Source organism: Oreochromis niloticus, linkage group LG22, assembly GCF_001858045.2.
Source record: "Oreochromis niloticus isolate F11D_XX linkage group LG22, O_niloticus_UMD_NMBU, whole genome shotgun sequence".
In the NCBI taxonomy this organism is placed as follows: Eukaryota; Metazoa; Chordata; class Actinopteri; order Cichliformes; family Cichlidae; genus Oreochromis; species Oreochromis niloticus.
In genome coordinates, this window is record NC_031985.2 from 24,454,296 (window position 1) to 24,469,435 (window position 15,140).

Sequence of the window (15,140 nt, forward strand, 5' to 3'; positions counted from 1 at the left end):
ACAGAAACACAAACTGTTATTTTGAAAGAGTTTATTATCCTGTGACACATTGAACAAATGTTATAACACATGGCGACGAAAGCATTTCAATATAAAACACCCTTACGCCCCGAGAGGTCCGCTGGGCAAAGCAGTATGACATACAAACATTAATCACACTTTAAACATTTAAACGGATATTCCAAAATATTCTAAGTTATCTTTATAATCGGCTAAGCTCTTCGGGTCTTTTTCACACTCACTAGTCAAGGTGCAAGTGCGCAAGTGGACAATAAAATTTTCACTGCTGACACATGCAGGTTGGCACAAATTTTAGGAGAAAGGAAGAGGAGCAGCTGCAACACTGGTGCTTCTGGTCATAAATTCAGAGCTTCAGCCACCTTTCTCTCCTCAGGAATACCATTTACCTGGAACACAGTGAAAGCAACAGCTGAACCACAGAGACGTGACAAAACTTCCAGAAATCTAACACTAAATACAGATGTAAGCAGCAATGCTCGGGATCCAAGCAGACTGCACACACTTTGTTAGTGCTTATTGTTCGCTGGTAACTGATGCATGCTATTGACAACTAGGACTGACAGTTTGTACCCTGCCTGGTCCCTTTTCATCCTACAGTAGCTGACTTGCAAGCATAATAATTTTGTGTTCTGCAAAAGCATCACGCTCCGTTAGTTGAACGTGTTAAATAGCGTAGTAAAGCTTGATCTGACATTTAGCAAAATAAAAATGCTGACCCTAACTACAAAGACATACTGCACATCACTGCAGACTCATCATGTTTTGAAGTTCACAACCACAACTTGAGATCAACAAAGTCCACAGATGAGCCTCACTTAATTTTTGGACATTTGGTCCAGGAATTTCAGAGGAGAAATTAGAATTTTACTCCAGACCATATTCTGTTTGAGATAACTGCAAAAGTTTAAACTTATTATTACAGCGCCACCTATGGATACAGTTCAAACATGTCATGATGTTTTTAATGTCTTTTGGATTTTGCGACACAAGCACTTTTAGCATGGTAAAATAAATATGGAGAAGATGAAAAATCCTGCAGCTTCTCTGCTTTGATCCCAAATTATCTCCACTTTAAATCATGAACAGCCGGCAGCACCTACCTCCAGCCTTCGAAATGTTGACATGACATAGTTATCTCCTTTGTTAGCAGTGAACAGAGAGAGGATTCAGTTAATGCATCATGCAGCTGATACCCGTGCTCACAGGAGGGCGCTCACACGTCAGCGTCACCATTAGTCGGCTCATGCAGCAGATGATAACGGTGCAGTGATGCAGAAGGAACAGACTGAAGTTATAAGAAACTATGAAGCGAGGTGGTTTTATACGGATTCACATTATTGATGCCAGTATAGTCCAAGAACTGAATTTAGTGAGAAGTAATATAAAGGCAAGTGAACTGTAAGTCATTTTTACTGTGAATGTGCTTAAACCTTCAGAGGCATGCTTTACTGCACTTGAAGTCCTGATGAACATTCAGCAAGAGAGAGTGGATTACCAATAGCAGATATGCAGCTATGCTGACTCTATGCTATGAGCTGCTGTTAAACATCTGTCATTTCAAAGAATTCCTAGAAATAATCTCCTGAAACACGTTCCTGTATAAGTTCTAACCATTCAGCTGCTTCATATTACAAGACGGCTGTCTTAAGATTCTCACCTGATGGCCGCTGCTGTGGTATCGTAATCTGGTTTTGCAGATTCCTGAAATCATAAACAACAATATTATGCCAAAGCATGTTATAAAAATGTTTTTTTGTTAGTTTCAAGCCCATTAGGAGAAATCATGGGACAGCTTGAAGCTCTTAAGCTCTAGTTGTACTTTCCAAAGGCCTGACTTGCTTTCTGTAGCTATAGTTGTAAACACCACATAGTTGGAAAGTGCTTGAAACAACATGGCATTGTTCCAACTCATATTTTCCATTTAACACCTATAAGCCTCATATCTGCATCTGCTAATGAGCGTGGGCGTATGTGTGGCTGTACTTAGTCATCCATCCGTCTTATGCTTCCCACCAAATCCCTGAACTCACGCCTGTGTCTGCATCAGCGGCATGCTGGTGGTCTCGTAGTTGTCGGGGTGGATGGGTGGAACCACCTCACCGCTGACTGGGTTGAAGACGGGCAGCGTGGAGAGCGGCCAGGAGATCTCCCTGTTCTTTGACATGCTCCTCAGCTCCTTGGTGGACTTCTGGATGGAGCTGTGGTGAACCAGCTGGATGCTGGAGGAGGGGAGAAGCAGTGAATTCGTATTGTAGCACGTTTCTGTGTCATGGGTAGGGGGGTTGTCTCACCAAAGCTTAACTGATGTGCACTCAAGTTTGTGCATGCACAAACAGAACTATAACATCCAACCTCACCTACTGCTGTTCTTATTTTTGGTTTGTTTTCCATTTGTTTGAGTTAAATTTTAGGTGTAATGCTGAGTACACAGTTCTGATAATCCTACAGCTGGTCATTACATTTTTTTCAGCAGCCCACTGAATGAATGGATGCCAATGCCAACGCACGTATGAGCGTATGAATGGACATGAAACAGCCATGGACGACAACATAAATGACCAAAACTGCAAACCAAAAACAGAGGGGGAGGGAACAGAAATAAAATTTAAAAGAAGAACACAGGAGAGGTAAAACACTTACTCTGGTGTTTGCATGTTTCTTTTTTCCCTAGAAACAAAACAAAATGGATGAATTAAATACTAATATTAATAGGTAAAGCAACATCTGCACACAAGTGAATGAATGGATTGTTGGATAAAGACAAGGTGGACATGATGTGGAACACTGAGTGAAAAAATAAAAAGGGGAGGGGGGGCGCACGTCTATCCCAGCCTGTAAACGATGGGTGAGGATGACTGATCGTCGATGTTGTGGCTATGCTTCAAAACATCAAGATGCAGATGACAAGAGTCACAGAGACCCGAGACAGACACTGATGAGGAACTTAACTACTGCATGGTAATGACAAGCTGCAGTTAAAGTCCAGATTTCCACTCTTTTTCAGTTATTCCACAGCTAACTGAGCTTTTCAGGCTTATTTTTGCTGTTTCTCATATGGTTCTTGTACACTTTTGGCTGCTTATTGGGGTGTTTGGTGCAAAATTTGCAAAGAAATGTTAAGACCGAGCACACTTACACCCCTTCCCGCCTGCAGCACATAGTGTAGCCGAGGATGAAGAAGAGAACTAGCGCCACGGCGGAGGGAACAGCCAGCGTGACGAGGAAGTCGGAAAAGTAGTCCCGGCTTTTCAGAGACTCGGACGGGGGTTTGTACTCCCCGAATTCGGGCAGGATCCCCGTTCCGGGTTCGGGACGTGTAACGTAAACTGGGACTACTTTGTTGATGTCAACCTTAAAAGAAAAAAAAACAAAGACAAAGATCAATTAGAGGTTGCATACTTTTAGTACATTTTAATGCATTTTTAGTGAATTTGTTGGAACGCATCCTCACCAGAGAAATCTTACACCAGTCGATGTGAAACTGAGCTCGGAACTTCTTGTCACAGCTGATGACGGGCTCCATCTCCTGACTGCAGCGCAGCTGGTTATGTGGGCTTTCCACCTCCCGCAGGCACGACGAGAAGGGAACATCAGCACCGACCATCACATAGACGCTAGAGGAGAGAAGAGAAGAAGAAGATGGAGTCTAATTTTACAAGTTTATGCTGAGGTTTGTAATAATCAAGTGTTCTCTCCTGCTGAGTGCTCTGCTAGACGCTTTCAAGTTCCAGCGTAAATCTTTGATGAACAACTTGTGGCAGCTCATGTTGGCTATTCCCATCTGAATTAAAGGAACTGACAGCATATCGGTGTAGACGGCTACGTGCTTTCATCTAATTTACAGAAAACTGAGGATCCCCAAAGCCCCAATTAAATTAAATGTTAACATAATGTGAGTGGGCTGAAAATACTGTTGATTTGTTTGATTTAGAGAGGTGAAGGGGTCGCTCATGGAGAGATTTGACACAGACGAGCTGAACCGAGTAGAGCTAAATCTTATCCTTGAATCCTTGTAAAGGAAAATATGTAAGTAGGGGATTACTTTAAAAAAACAAACATCAAAAAATTCACAAATGTTTTCTTTTTCTGTTCAAATGAGACCCAGGTCCAGATCCTCACCCTTCTTTTAAGTTGTTAATAGGTAGCGGCACCCGGCCACCGCGGTCCAATGCCGAGGTAATGTTGATGGCATTCAGTCGCTCGGGCTGCCAAACGTTCTTCACCGCTCCCAGGAAGTCTCCCAGCACCTCGCTGGCCAGCATCTCCTCCACATTCATATTTTTGATGTAGAATTCTGCTTGGTAAGGTAGGGGGAACTCTGTGCACAGAGACAAAGACACAGTCAGAGAGAAAGACTTAAAGAGGTTAAAGGCAGCAGGCTGAGGTGGTGCAAACAGTAGCTGACACTGATTTTTACCAGTCTGTCCACCGGACACTGCTTTGCCTGCGCTGCCTTGTTATGACTCTGCTTCCTTCAGGGGCCAGATGGCAGATGACATCACAGCACAGGGAGAGTGATGTCACATTAGCGGTTTGAACAGCTGCTGAGCGTTCCCCCTGACTCAGTTCATACTGTACTGCCTGTACTGTGACGGGTCAATATGGCAGTGAGGAAATCTACAGAAGTGCAGGTGCAGAGATGCTCTCCACAGCAATACAATGAAAACTCAAACTGAGGCAGGATTGTGGGGGGTTTTCACTATGACTGACTGAAGTGGACACTTCACTAGAACTATACAGTCCTTCAAGTATCCTTTCAAGACATTATGATCTTATCACATAACCTTCATCCGCAGATTTTGACAAGTTGACATGAAATGGACTTATCTTATAAAAGCTTCAGAACAGCTACTCAATGCAGTGATGTTACTTTATCACCTGCTGCATTTACATTCAAAGACCAACAATGAACTTTTGGTTGTGCTTGATAAAAGTAATCAAAGACAACATTTTCTCTTGAGGGAAGCTCATTACACAGTCCAAGTACCGAGTGTGCTTTCAGGATTTAATCAGCGAAGCTGCGCAGTCTGATCTCAGTTTGCTCTAAGCTCTTATGTACAAGTTCCTCTTACCTTCTGCAGCCTTGATGTTTATGACCAAGTTGTGCCGCGCTGTCTCGAAAGTGCGCCTGTTATAGGCAGTAATCTGTAGGACACACAGGTGAAAGTTTAAGCCCAGATCAGTCCAGCTTATAAGGCAGCAGCTCTCCGGACAAGGCTGAGCTAGATACACGACCCGGGTTCTGTACCCAGCTGAGGCGCCGTTGAACACTTTAAGCCTTTTGGGAAAAGAATTTGTACAGTAGCTTATGGGAAAGCATAACAAGTATAAAGGAATTTAAGTCTAGCATCTTAAAGAGTAACATAGTACTACATCGCTTCCAAACACATATGCAAATCAGCTGGGCTCAGTGAAATAAATTCCAACTCATCCTTGGACTACAACTTGACAGATTTCATTGAATGTTTTAAATTTGCTCAAGACTTTTGGCACACAAACAAGCAGTCTCTTTCCATAGTTGAAATAAGCAGCAGCACAAATTACTTAATCTCCACTCTTTTCACTTTGAAAGCAGTCCAACCACCCACCTCTATGACAGTGGGCTTGCCAATGTGCTCTGCAGTGGGAGAACCGTAGAGCACTCCGTCACTATGTGGGGTCCTTTGGATATATCGCAGCCAGCCCGGCCTGTCGGGGTAGCCCTTTAGGTTGGTGTTGAAAGTGATCGGGTCGTTGCTGGGGTCACCTGCAGACAGAACACTGTAACGGTAGGTGGGCCAATAACATTTCGACCACTTTGCGGCGTTATGAAATAAGCAGCACTCTATGGAGTTTATATGCAATCACCACCTCTACAAATGTTTCAGATGTATTTAGATATTCAGATATATTGATGATATACTATACAAACATGATAATAACATGTTTTTGATCACAGTGTGAATGTGACAGCGTTATACCTGCTTTTGGGTAAGGAGGAAACTCTCCTTTGAAATACTCCCTCTCCAGAACGTGGACGAACAACACCCCTGCAGACGGGTAGACATTACGGTCTGCGTGCGACCTCGACAGGATGGTGACCACTGAAACACACATTTTAAAGACAACAGAAGTAAGCAGAACATTTCCTGCGTGCGTACACTTCATCAATAAAGTGGACCTTGGTGCTTTTTCATATTTTGGCACACACACATACACACTATGTCCAAATATTTTCATGTAGTCTGTCACATCTATTTTATTTATAGCCTTTACCACATTTAAAAAACAAAAATTGACCCAAAGTCATTTTTAGACAGACGCATTTGAATATATTTAGTTGAAAATGAGCACAAAAAGTCCACTTTAATGTCCTGCCAGCAACAGCAAATGGAAAAAAAGAGAAAATGTTAAACTAGTTTAAACGTGAAATCAATAAGTGTTTGCGGGGATCTATTCTATCCGTTTCTCTTGCCTCGCATCTGCATTCTTGTAAAGGTAGAAGCATTCACTTCCCACAAACGTCAACAAGTGTGAAGAGAAAAACTCAGATTATTGCTCAGACAGACTACAGCTCTGTAAAGAAGAGGCGCTTAACAAAACCAGTTAAAGGAAGGAAAAGCGTCTGAGGTACTGTGAGTAAAAGCAGCAGTAATGAGAGTCACTCAGATTGTACAGTTCTTTTAACGCCCTCCCCCCACTTGATCTCCATTGTGCTGTCTTTTTAGCCCCCGCTCCGTTTCAAACACAAACATTTAGTCTTTATTTGTGAAGGGCATCACTAGGGAAATGGTTGCCCCTTAACAAAAATTTACACAATGTAAGACCGGGGGTGATTTACCCATCTCTCTCCCTCTCGCTCTCCCTCCTTTTGTGTCTTTCTCTTTCATTACTTCCTCCTCTCTTGCTTCATCTTTTTTTGCTTGTGTACTTTAGACCTCACGGCTTTTTTTTAGCACAGAGTTTTCTTTTTTTCCCTCTCTCGTTCTCTCTTTCCGTTCTCGATTTTTGCCTTCTCTGTGCCACAGTGGGTGGGAACTCAATTTTTAATCACCATGGGAGACTGAGGCCGAGTGTACAAGGAAGAAAAAGAAGAGGGGGAGGAGGGCTTGCAGAGACGGAGGAAGGGAGACTGGACTGGAGATCTGTGCTATGAAGTGCCAGAGAGGGAGAGAGAGAAGGGGTTTGAACTGTTCTTGCCCGCGGACATACAACTCCAGACACATTAAGCAACTAGGTAAAAGCCTGGGTAAATTCTCTATGTACATATGTGCCTTCCCACGGGCAAAGCGTGGCTGGTTTTCCCAAGCTTTACAACCCTTTCTAATCTGCTAATCAACCCAGCATTTTCTATCATTAGCATCATAATATTAAGTACTCTTCTCCTTCTACAGTGAACACAGGCTGACTTTCAAGGAGAATGCACTGAAGAGAGTAATAGCTGGATTTACATTTTAATTCATGTCAATGAGAATGGGAAGTGAGCATTAGATGCAGATTAATTAATAAACCCTCAGCATCTACAAGTACACCAGTGAGATACTGCAACTCTAAAGACATAAAACGGTCCCACATGTATGTTAAACCCTCCTACAGCTGTGGTCAGTGACAGAGACGCTGAACTGACCATGTGTCTACAGTCCCCAAGGGCTCAGTCACGGCAAGATACAATCAATAGCATTTAGCGGCTGCTAACTGTGGTGTTAGACGAACAACCTGAGGTCGTATCCACCACATCTCTTTTCAAGAAAACCACCTGGGCATGACTAATCTGTGCGATGGCTCTTCTCACCGCAACCGCTGCACCCATCGCATTAGGATCTGGGTTAGTCCGAGACCAAAAATAAACCCTCATTCAGTCTCAGCAGACCGCTTACTCACTGATGACTTCGGTCGATCCTCAAAGCTGAATGCACGCCCTCGGATTCTATTATGTGACACATTGGGCCTCATTAATTCTCCGCCACACAAAGGACCACTTTCAGACCATGCCGGTCAAGGTCAAATCCTGGCTACGCTGCTTTACTCTGAGCCCAAAACTGGATGTGCTGTGAACATTTGCAAGAGATTCGGAGATGGGAGATGTAGGACATTCGAACAGCCTCAAGAAAAAACGAAGTGTTTTAACCTACTGATATTAAACCTTTTCATCCAACAACAAAGACTTAGGGATGAAGACAATTTTATTTTTTAGTCAGTGAAGCTTAAGTATGTTTCAATGCAGCAGCTTCCACTTATGGCTCAGCCAGTGTAAGTAGAGATCACTAACTAAGCCACACCGAGGATTTGCTAATAGCATCAGATCTGCTTATTTGCAGCAGGATGACTTTCTGCCAGGCCTTCTCGAGTTGATGACCTGCAGCACTTCCACCGTGCACCAATACATCACCAATTTAAGGTTAATGCTAAACTGTCCACTGCATACTAACCCAGCAGCTTCAGTTGGAGGACAAAGGTAGTGAGGCAAGATGTGCATGACAACACATATAAGAAGTTAGATTTTCCCAACAACAGGAATGTTGCACTACCGTCTATATATTCTCTATGAATTGCTTAAAATCATTCAAACACTGCTTTTTAACTTTTTAACCCACATACCATCATACCATAGTAGATGCTTGACAGGCCTTAGGGGTGGTGGAAATAGCTAACCAACTTTATGATTTTCTGGGCTGAACTTAGACTGGGATAACGTCACGACTGACATTGGATTAGCTAAAAATGCCATTGGCAACGTGAAGAAAATTAAACCTCCCTCCTTCAATTGGCTCCAGCTAACTGAGGCCTCAAACTAGATGAGAGACAACAGAAGGATGTCCTTTAGTTCTGTTGAGTCAGCTTCATGTGCAGTCCGGGTCATGAGGAATGCATGTGCTCCTTTGGTGTTTAGCGGGGAAGCCCAGAAAACAAGGATCGCTACTGTTGTAGTATTCTGCCAACAGAGTCTGAGCCTCGACCTGCTCTCAGACATGGAAGTGAAAGTCGCTGCTGGTGTCACAACAAGCAGAAGTCAACGGATAAAGACCAGGGCGGGCACGAAACCACCAGTTCCATCCTCTCGCGCTCAATAAATGTAAGTAAATAAAAAATGTATCTACAGTGCTCATTAGCTTTAAAACAGTGCTGCAAAGTATCGACATCACGTTAAGCAGAATAAATATTGCTTTCTGTAACAGTTAATGATTTAGGAGGACTTCTAATTCTAGCAAGGACAAGGTTTAGATGGCATTCAAATTCATTAAAGTGCAGCTACAGCAGAAGAAAGTGGGCCAAGTCTGGGGGACAGCAGACAACTCAAAACAATAATGCCAGTATTAATGGGGAACCAGCTGAGCGTGTCACTGTGTTATGACCGAGGGGAGGGGGACAGCGGGTCAACACATGACGTGCACCACTGCACACACCCACTCACCGTCTCTGGACACGGCTGCTCTGTGCTTCAAGGCCACGGATTGCTCCACACGGACATTTCTCCCGTGTAAAGCGCTGTGTTTCGTGTCATAGGCATGCACAGTGCAAACTACTGGATCAATGGATAAAAGCATGAATGGAACAAGTTTCTTTTTTTAGCAGCAATTTAAACAACAACACCCAGTTTTTAAAGCACACTAACAAAAATCTGATTCAGTCTGTTGCACCCGTCCAGCATTAATTATAGTCATAGTTGTCATAGTTATTGTTTTAGAGGAGTTTTAAATATTTTCTAAAATACTTCACAAAATGTTAAAACCAATCTAGACAAAGTACAAAACAAAATGTAAGCATATTGACTAGACAACAAATACTGCACTACACACTGCTGCATTTATATCAAGCGGGATCGCCAGGCTGAATTTAATGTGGCTTGTTGGAGAGGTGGAATATGGTCAGAGAAGAAGAAGCCATTAGATTTCAGTGCAGATCCTGACACTATCTTGAAAATTGCACAACAGGACACTAGCCTTTGTGAAGGATTAGCTCTCAGTTTGAAAGCCCTTCTGCTTTCAAACTCAATAGCACTTCTCTATTTATGAGTATTAGGTCTCTGTGTATAAAGCCATAGTGTGTTTTGACTGTGGAGTAATATATCCCACTCTCTTCATGTTAGTTAACACTATAGTAACGTGCTGTGAATGGGCCCCTTAATTTTGACGTTTTATCAAAGCCTGAAAAAACATTAAACTGGTTAACAAGTGTTTTGCTACTGGGATTCTTTTGCCTGCACTTTAACAAATTCTACTTGCTATTTTCCAAATCTGAAAACTGTTTTCATGTGGAATGTCTCATTTCCTTTTTTAGTTATAATATCGCAAGTATTTGATAACTAGAGACGACTGGACTGAAAAGGGCGATGCATTTGGTTTCAAGAAAAGTAAAGCCAGAATTAAGGAAGGTGTTTTTATCTGTCCTGAAATCCATCAACTGGTGCTTGAGGATGAGTTCAAAAAGAAGCAAACATGGGGAGCATTCATGCACGTTGTTCAGAATTTTCTATTATCCTGATTTTGAGGATAACATGTTGAAATGTACTTGAACGTCACTAAAGGTGCACTTGTTACCTTCTCATCTCCATTTTTCTCCCCACAAAATCCTTGTGGGTAAAAATCCTCCCTCTCTTTTTCAATTCTTTCGCCTTTCATAACTACAAGGGAATCTGCCCAGCCCGGGACCCGCCACCAGTCCCCTCTGAGGGCTTTCCCAAACCGCAGTCTCAATACATGCTCATGCCATGTGGCATTACCTGAGGATATGGTCCCAGCTAGAGAAGTGGTGATTCTAAATTGCCCATAAGTGTGAATGGCTGTCTGTCCAAGATGTACCCTGACATATGTCCCGTGGCAGCTGGGACAGGCTGGATGGATGGATATTAAAATTGTCAAAACATCATCAGTGTAAAAAAAAGCTAGATAAAAGAGCTGGTCTTAAGTTCCCAGTAGCAAAAAGAACGAAGTATATACCAGTGTTACAGCAGTAAACAGGGGCACTGAGAGGACATTATCCATTAGTCAGCACTTATTTTGATAACCAATTGTTTGGGGCACTTTTTAACAACATTTGCTATCCTGATATGGAAATCTAATGTATATTTTTCTTTTAAGATTGTAACCACAATAACATATCTCAGGCTTAGGTCAGTGATTGAACCATAGATATTTCATGGAGGTGGGACTCACTGCAGAGATTGTATAGGCTGTGAGTACCTAATAAAGTGGCAGCTATGAGTGTGCAGACTTTTAGGAGCAGTGTATTGAAATAAACGAACCTATTCCCTACATTAAATTTTGAATAACCTGAGCTGCTGAACTGTCAGGAGCTAGGTAATTAGGCATTCATAACACACCTGTTCTACATAAACCAGGCCTGCGCTAAGAGGGGAAAAAAGGCTGAAATAATGACCGACAAGAAACACAGCTAGCAAGAAAAACGTTGTTACTAACAGCTGGAAATGTAAGGTACCGTAGAGAACACAATTTGTCACTAAGTGCACTGTGAAAATCCATAACGTGTAACGGTCTAGCTGTCAAATTGGTAGCCATTTTTTCCTCTTGTCTCCTCCTCAGCGTCTTGGAAAAAAATGCTCAATGGCAGCGAGCTAACTAGCTAGCTAACTAGCTCGGATACTTCACCAGAGCCGAACCGTTTTCAAAAATGTCGGGATATTTCCGAGTTCAGTCGATACGTACCCGTACCAAGCCATACCGCGACAGCTGCGGCGGACATGGTGCAAATCATCTCCCCGAATCTTTACATTAAACAGGACCGCTTTGTCTAATCGCCACTGGGTTTGACAGCCATAATAATAAGCATCCTGCAGCATTCCTCCCTCCGCCTCCTCCTGCCTTCACTGGAAAACACAGCAGGACCGCTCATTGGCTGAACATCTGGATGGAAAAACATGGTAAAACATGATGGGAATCGGAATATAGCAGCGCCACGCCTTTACCAAATGTTTCTGTGTGATGCTGTCGGAGCGGTGATATTATTTCTGGCTGCTTGTAAGGAGTGGCTGCCTCTGTGCGTGTGTGTTTTGCTGTTCATCTGTCTGCTTCTTGTATTCAGACTGATGGGATTTGTCATAATAAAGCATTCCACCCACTAAAATCCACAGTTTTTAGTGTTTTGGGGGGTTGATTATTCTTGGATCAGGACTTGCAAACACAGATACACCCTCTTAAAAACATGCAAGTCACCTCAGCAGTGCTTGACCTCCTGTGCACAGCTGTAAGCAGCAGAGGCATGTTTGGAAAGTCCTGCTCCAATCTGTCCAGCCTCCCCCCCTGTAGAGACAGTCCAAGCAGACAGATGGTCATGTTTTGGCCCCCTTTGGCTCCCAATCACATCTACTAAAGGAGCCTTAATTCAACCCCCCCACGCTTCCCTTGATGTCAGCTCCCCCTGAGAGGGCACTTTGATATTGCAGAATAGCCTCCTAATTCTGGCTAACATACTAGCAGTGGTCACTGGGATGCTTCTTGATTGATAAATTCGTATTTGTGACTGGATTCTTGGCTTTCTCAGTGGCGATAAACATGATGCCATCCATCCTCTGTGTTCTGCAGTTCCTGGCTGTTTTCTTCTTCCACCCTCCCCTTTTATCCCCTTAAGATTATTTTTAGGTTGCTTAGCAACATCTTCTCATAGCCTGTGTTTGGACTGGGTATGAATGTATCACAACAATCACTATAGGTCTGTGGATGTACGATGATGCTTAGAAATGAAGTGGAGAAAAGCACAGAATTTATGACTTTGAGAGAAGCTAAGGCCCCATTGTGTCTAATTTGATACTGATTTAGACTGATTTCCGTCCAATCCGGTTCTTTTTGGTGTAGCAGCGAACATCAGTTTAAATTGTAATTGCCCTCAATTGGCTTGTTTTGAACAGTGTGGGGGGGGGATGCAAAATCCTCTCGTCAGCAGTGGTGGGTGTTTAGTAAATGTATGCACTGCACAAGCTCTAACTCTCTGTGTTTCTTGCAGTAATGCCAAAGCATAAGAATTGTTTTTAATGCACTTTCTAAATTCAAAACTGATGTAGGCCTATTGAAAATTCCTCTGACGTGTGAAGTGTCCCAAATCAACTTATAACAGTTCATGTTCTAATCTGCGACTCACATTTGTATTAACCGAGTAAGGTTTGGTTAAATGTTGATTGAACAAGCAAAGATTTTTCCTCAGAAGGCCTCATCCAAATTCGTACACAGCTTGTGCTTTCATAAAGTTAGAAGAAACAATGCCGTCTATTATAACACAACAACAGCAATTATGTAACTTGGTGCTGTTTGTAAAAATAATCACACATTTGGATGTTTACAAAGCTTCCTTTTCTCTAGTGCTTCATCACATGAATTAAGTCCTGTGCTTTCGGTGGGGTCTGTTGACTGGTATGCAACCCAGGCAGCTAGTTTTTCTTCCTTTTTTTTTTACTCTGATCTTCTTAAATGGGGTTTAAAAATGAATGCTCAGGAATTAATTGAGGAGAGAGACGACTAACTAAAGAGATCATTGCAATTTTAATGTAGTTCCTCATGGTGGATGTGTGAGATGGCGCTCAGAGCTGTTTGATTAAACTGCCCCCTTATACATTTCTCCAGTCAGACTGACTTAAAAGCTGCATGTGTATTTATAGTAATACAAGCGATGGACAAAACAGTTTAAGGGTTTCTTCTTCAGGGTTCAGACTGAACTTTGAGTGAAATCCAACTTCACTTGTTTTTGTTTGTTTGTTTTTTTCTCTAAACTTAGCCCCCCGGGTAAACTCCTCAAGGCCACTTTCTGGTCCTCGAACCACATTTTGGAAACCCTTATTTGAACACGCATCACACAGGCTGAGTGGTCCTTGACCCTCTCTACCCCACCCAAATCCCACTGATGAACCAGCGAAGTTACAGTTGCTGTGTGTTGGTATTTATGCCAGACTGCAGCTCGCTGAAACCCCCTCCGCGCAGCAGATTATCGGACCAAACCATTGCTGCACTTCAGGTTTTAACACCTGTCACATGAGGCTTTACATTCGCAAATCGCCGGCTATCGCTGCAGCTAAGCGAGCTCAGTTTGCCACACTGCAGACGGACATCGGACTCTGCCGTCCTGCAAATACTGCCACAGTGCAGCTCTCAGTGAGATGGGCTTCCCAAATTGCACCGACACCCCCATTGTGCGACTGGCAGCATCACCCACTGCCTGCAATGCAATGGCGTTGTAGCGGCTCTAGTTATGTCCAAACGTTTCTAGTGGCGATTCCGCTCCGGGCTGGCTTTTTACGAGCTCGGAATAGAAATGTTATTTTCGATAGCTTTTGCAAGCAGACCATCCGCATTTCTCGCAAGTTTCCCCTCTGGATTACAGTTTATGTGTGCGGCGCGTCCAGCGAAGCCGGAGCCATGAATGTAAGTCTGACTCTTTTGTTTTTGTAACAGTGAAGCAACCTCAATGTGATCTGTGGTTAACTTGTGTTTATTTTGCAATTATTGAGAAAGGTTAGAGGTTGATGTCGCGGAAATTTGCAGTTGGAAGAATGTAAATAAATACGCGTGAAACGGTGTCAGAAGGGGGGGAAACCTGAGCTGTCATGTACTGTGCGGTGTGGCTGATGTGCGCCTGTTTGTCTGATCCCACTGACACCGATCCCAATGTTCACAAGCCTCAATTTATATTTCACCTCTCACGTTATCGTCCTCATTATCTTCCTGCGTAAAATCCACAGAGGGTGCAAAGCACAAGATGATCCCCAAGTTCAGACTAATTATTGTTGTTGTTGTTGTTATTATTTTAACACAAGCATTTCACATAGGTGTTAACACTGAGCTGCAAGAGTCCAGCATGGTGAATATTAAATACTGAGGCAGGACGTTTAGTTTTCAGGCACCGCTGCTGTTGCTGATGCATCTATAGCATCCAGGCTGCGGGTTACAGCACAACTTAGGTTAATGGATTCTGTGTCCCAGATGGACGTTATTTTTTTATTTAATAATGTATTTTTATCCCAGCTTTACTGTGTCATGTTTCATTTCACTCTCTGTGGCGTGCATTTCCAAAAAGGATTAAACATTAACGGATGTAGGTGTATATTTAACTACTACTAGCCGACTACCCTGCTCTAACCCTGTATTATTGCAAATGTGGGCCTTTCATTAAATGTTTCTCCTTTTTTTTCTATTGGA

The 15,140-nt window shown here is 42.9% G+C and overlaps 2 protein-coding genes across 17 annotated transcripts in view; one reads left to right on the forward strand and one right to left on the reverse strand.

Moving 5' to 3' along the window:
• Positions 1–16: 16 nt before the first annotated feature.
• Positions 17–11,902, reverse strand: sgce (sarcoglycan, epsilon). Of its 9 annotated transcripts, none has more exons than XR_003215840.1 (13): positions 11,664–11,902; positions 9,413–9,523; positions 5,982–6,104; positions 5,610–5,767; positions 5,094–5,166; positions 4,141–4,339; positions 3,473–3,635; positions 3,158–3,372; positions 2,662–2,688; positions 2,052–2,240; positions 1,679–1,722; positions 1,122–1,306; positions 17–407 (listed from the first exon to the last, which is right to left on the reverse strand). XR_003215840.1 is itself a non-coding variant. In XM_005461992.4 (13 exons), exons 1-13 carry the CDS (start codon positions 11,710–11,712, stop codon positions 357–359), a joined length of 1,437 nt encoding a protein of 478 aa, XP_005462049.1. In that variant the 5' UTR covers positions 11,713–11,902; the 3' UTR covers positions 17–356. The 9 variants fall into 9 exon arrangements, 8 of the variants coding, with proteins under 8 accessions (XP_005462049.1, XP_005462048.1, XP_005462051.1 ...); XM_005461992.4 differs by having other exon boundaries at positions 1,122–1,159; positions 9,413–9,520; XM_005461991.4 differs by having other exon boundaries at positions 1,122–1,159.
• The window catches only part of ppp1r9a (protein phosphatase 1, regulatory subunit 9A), a 54,513-nt gene continuing 45,901 nt past the window's right edge, over positions 6,529–15,140 (forward strand). For 2 of the 8 annotated variants that reach the window (XM_019350522.2, XM_025902192.1), the window contains exon 1: positions 13,847–14,366. The gene's annotated coding sequence lies outside the window, so the exon portion shown is untranslated. Of the gene's footprint in view, positions 9,074–9,562; positions 11,428–13,846; positions 14,367–15,140 lie in introns of those variants that run through there. The other 6 variants (XM_005461997.4, XM_005462000.4, XM_005462001.4 and 3 more) reach the window with 4 other exon arrangements.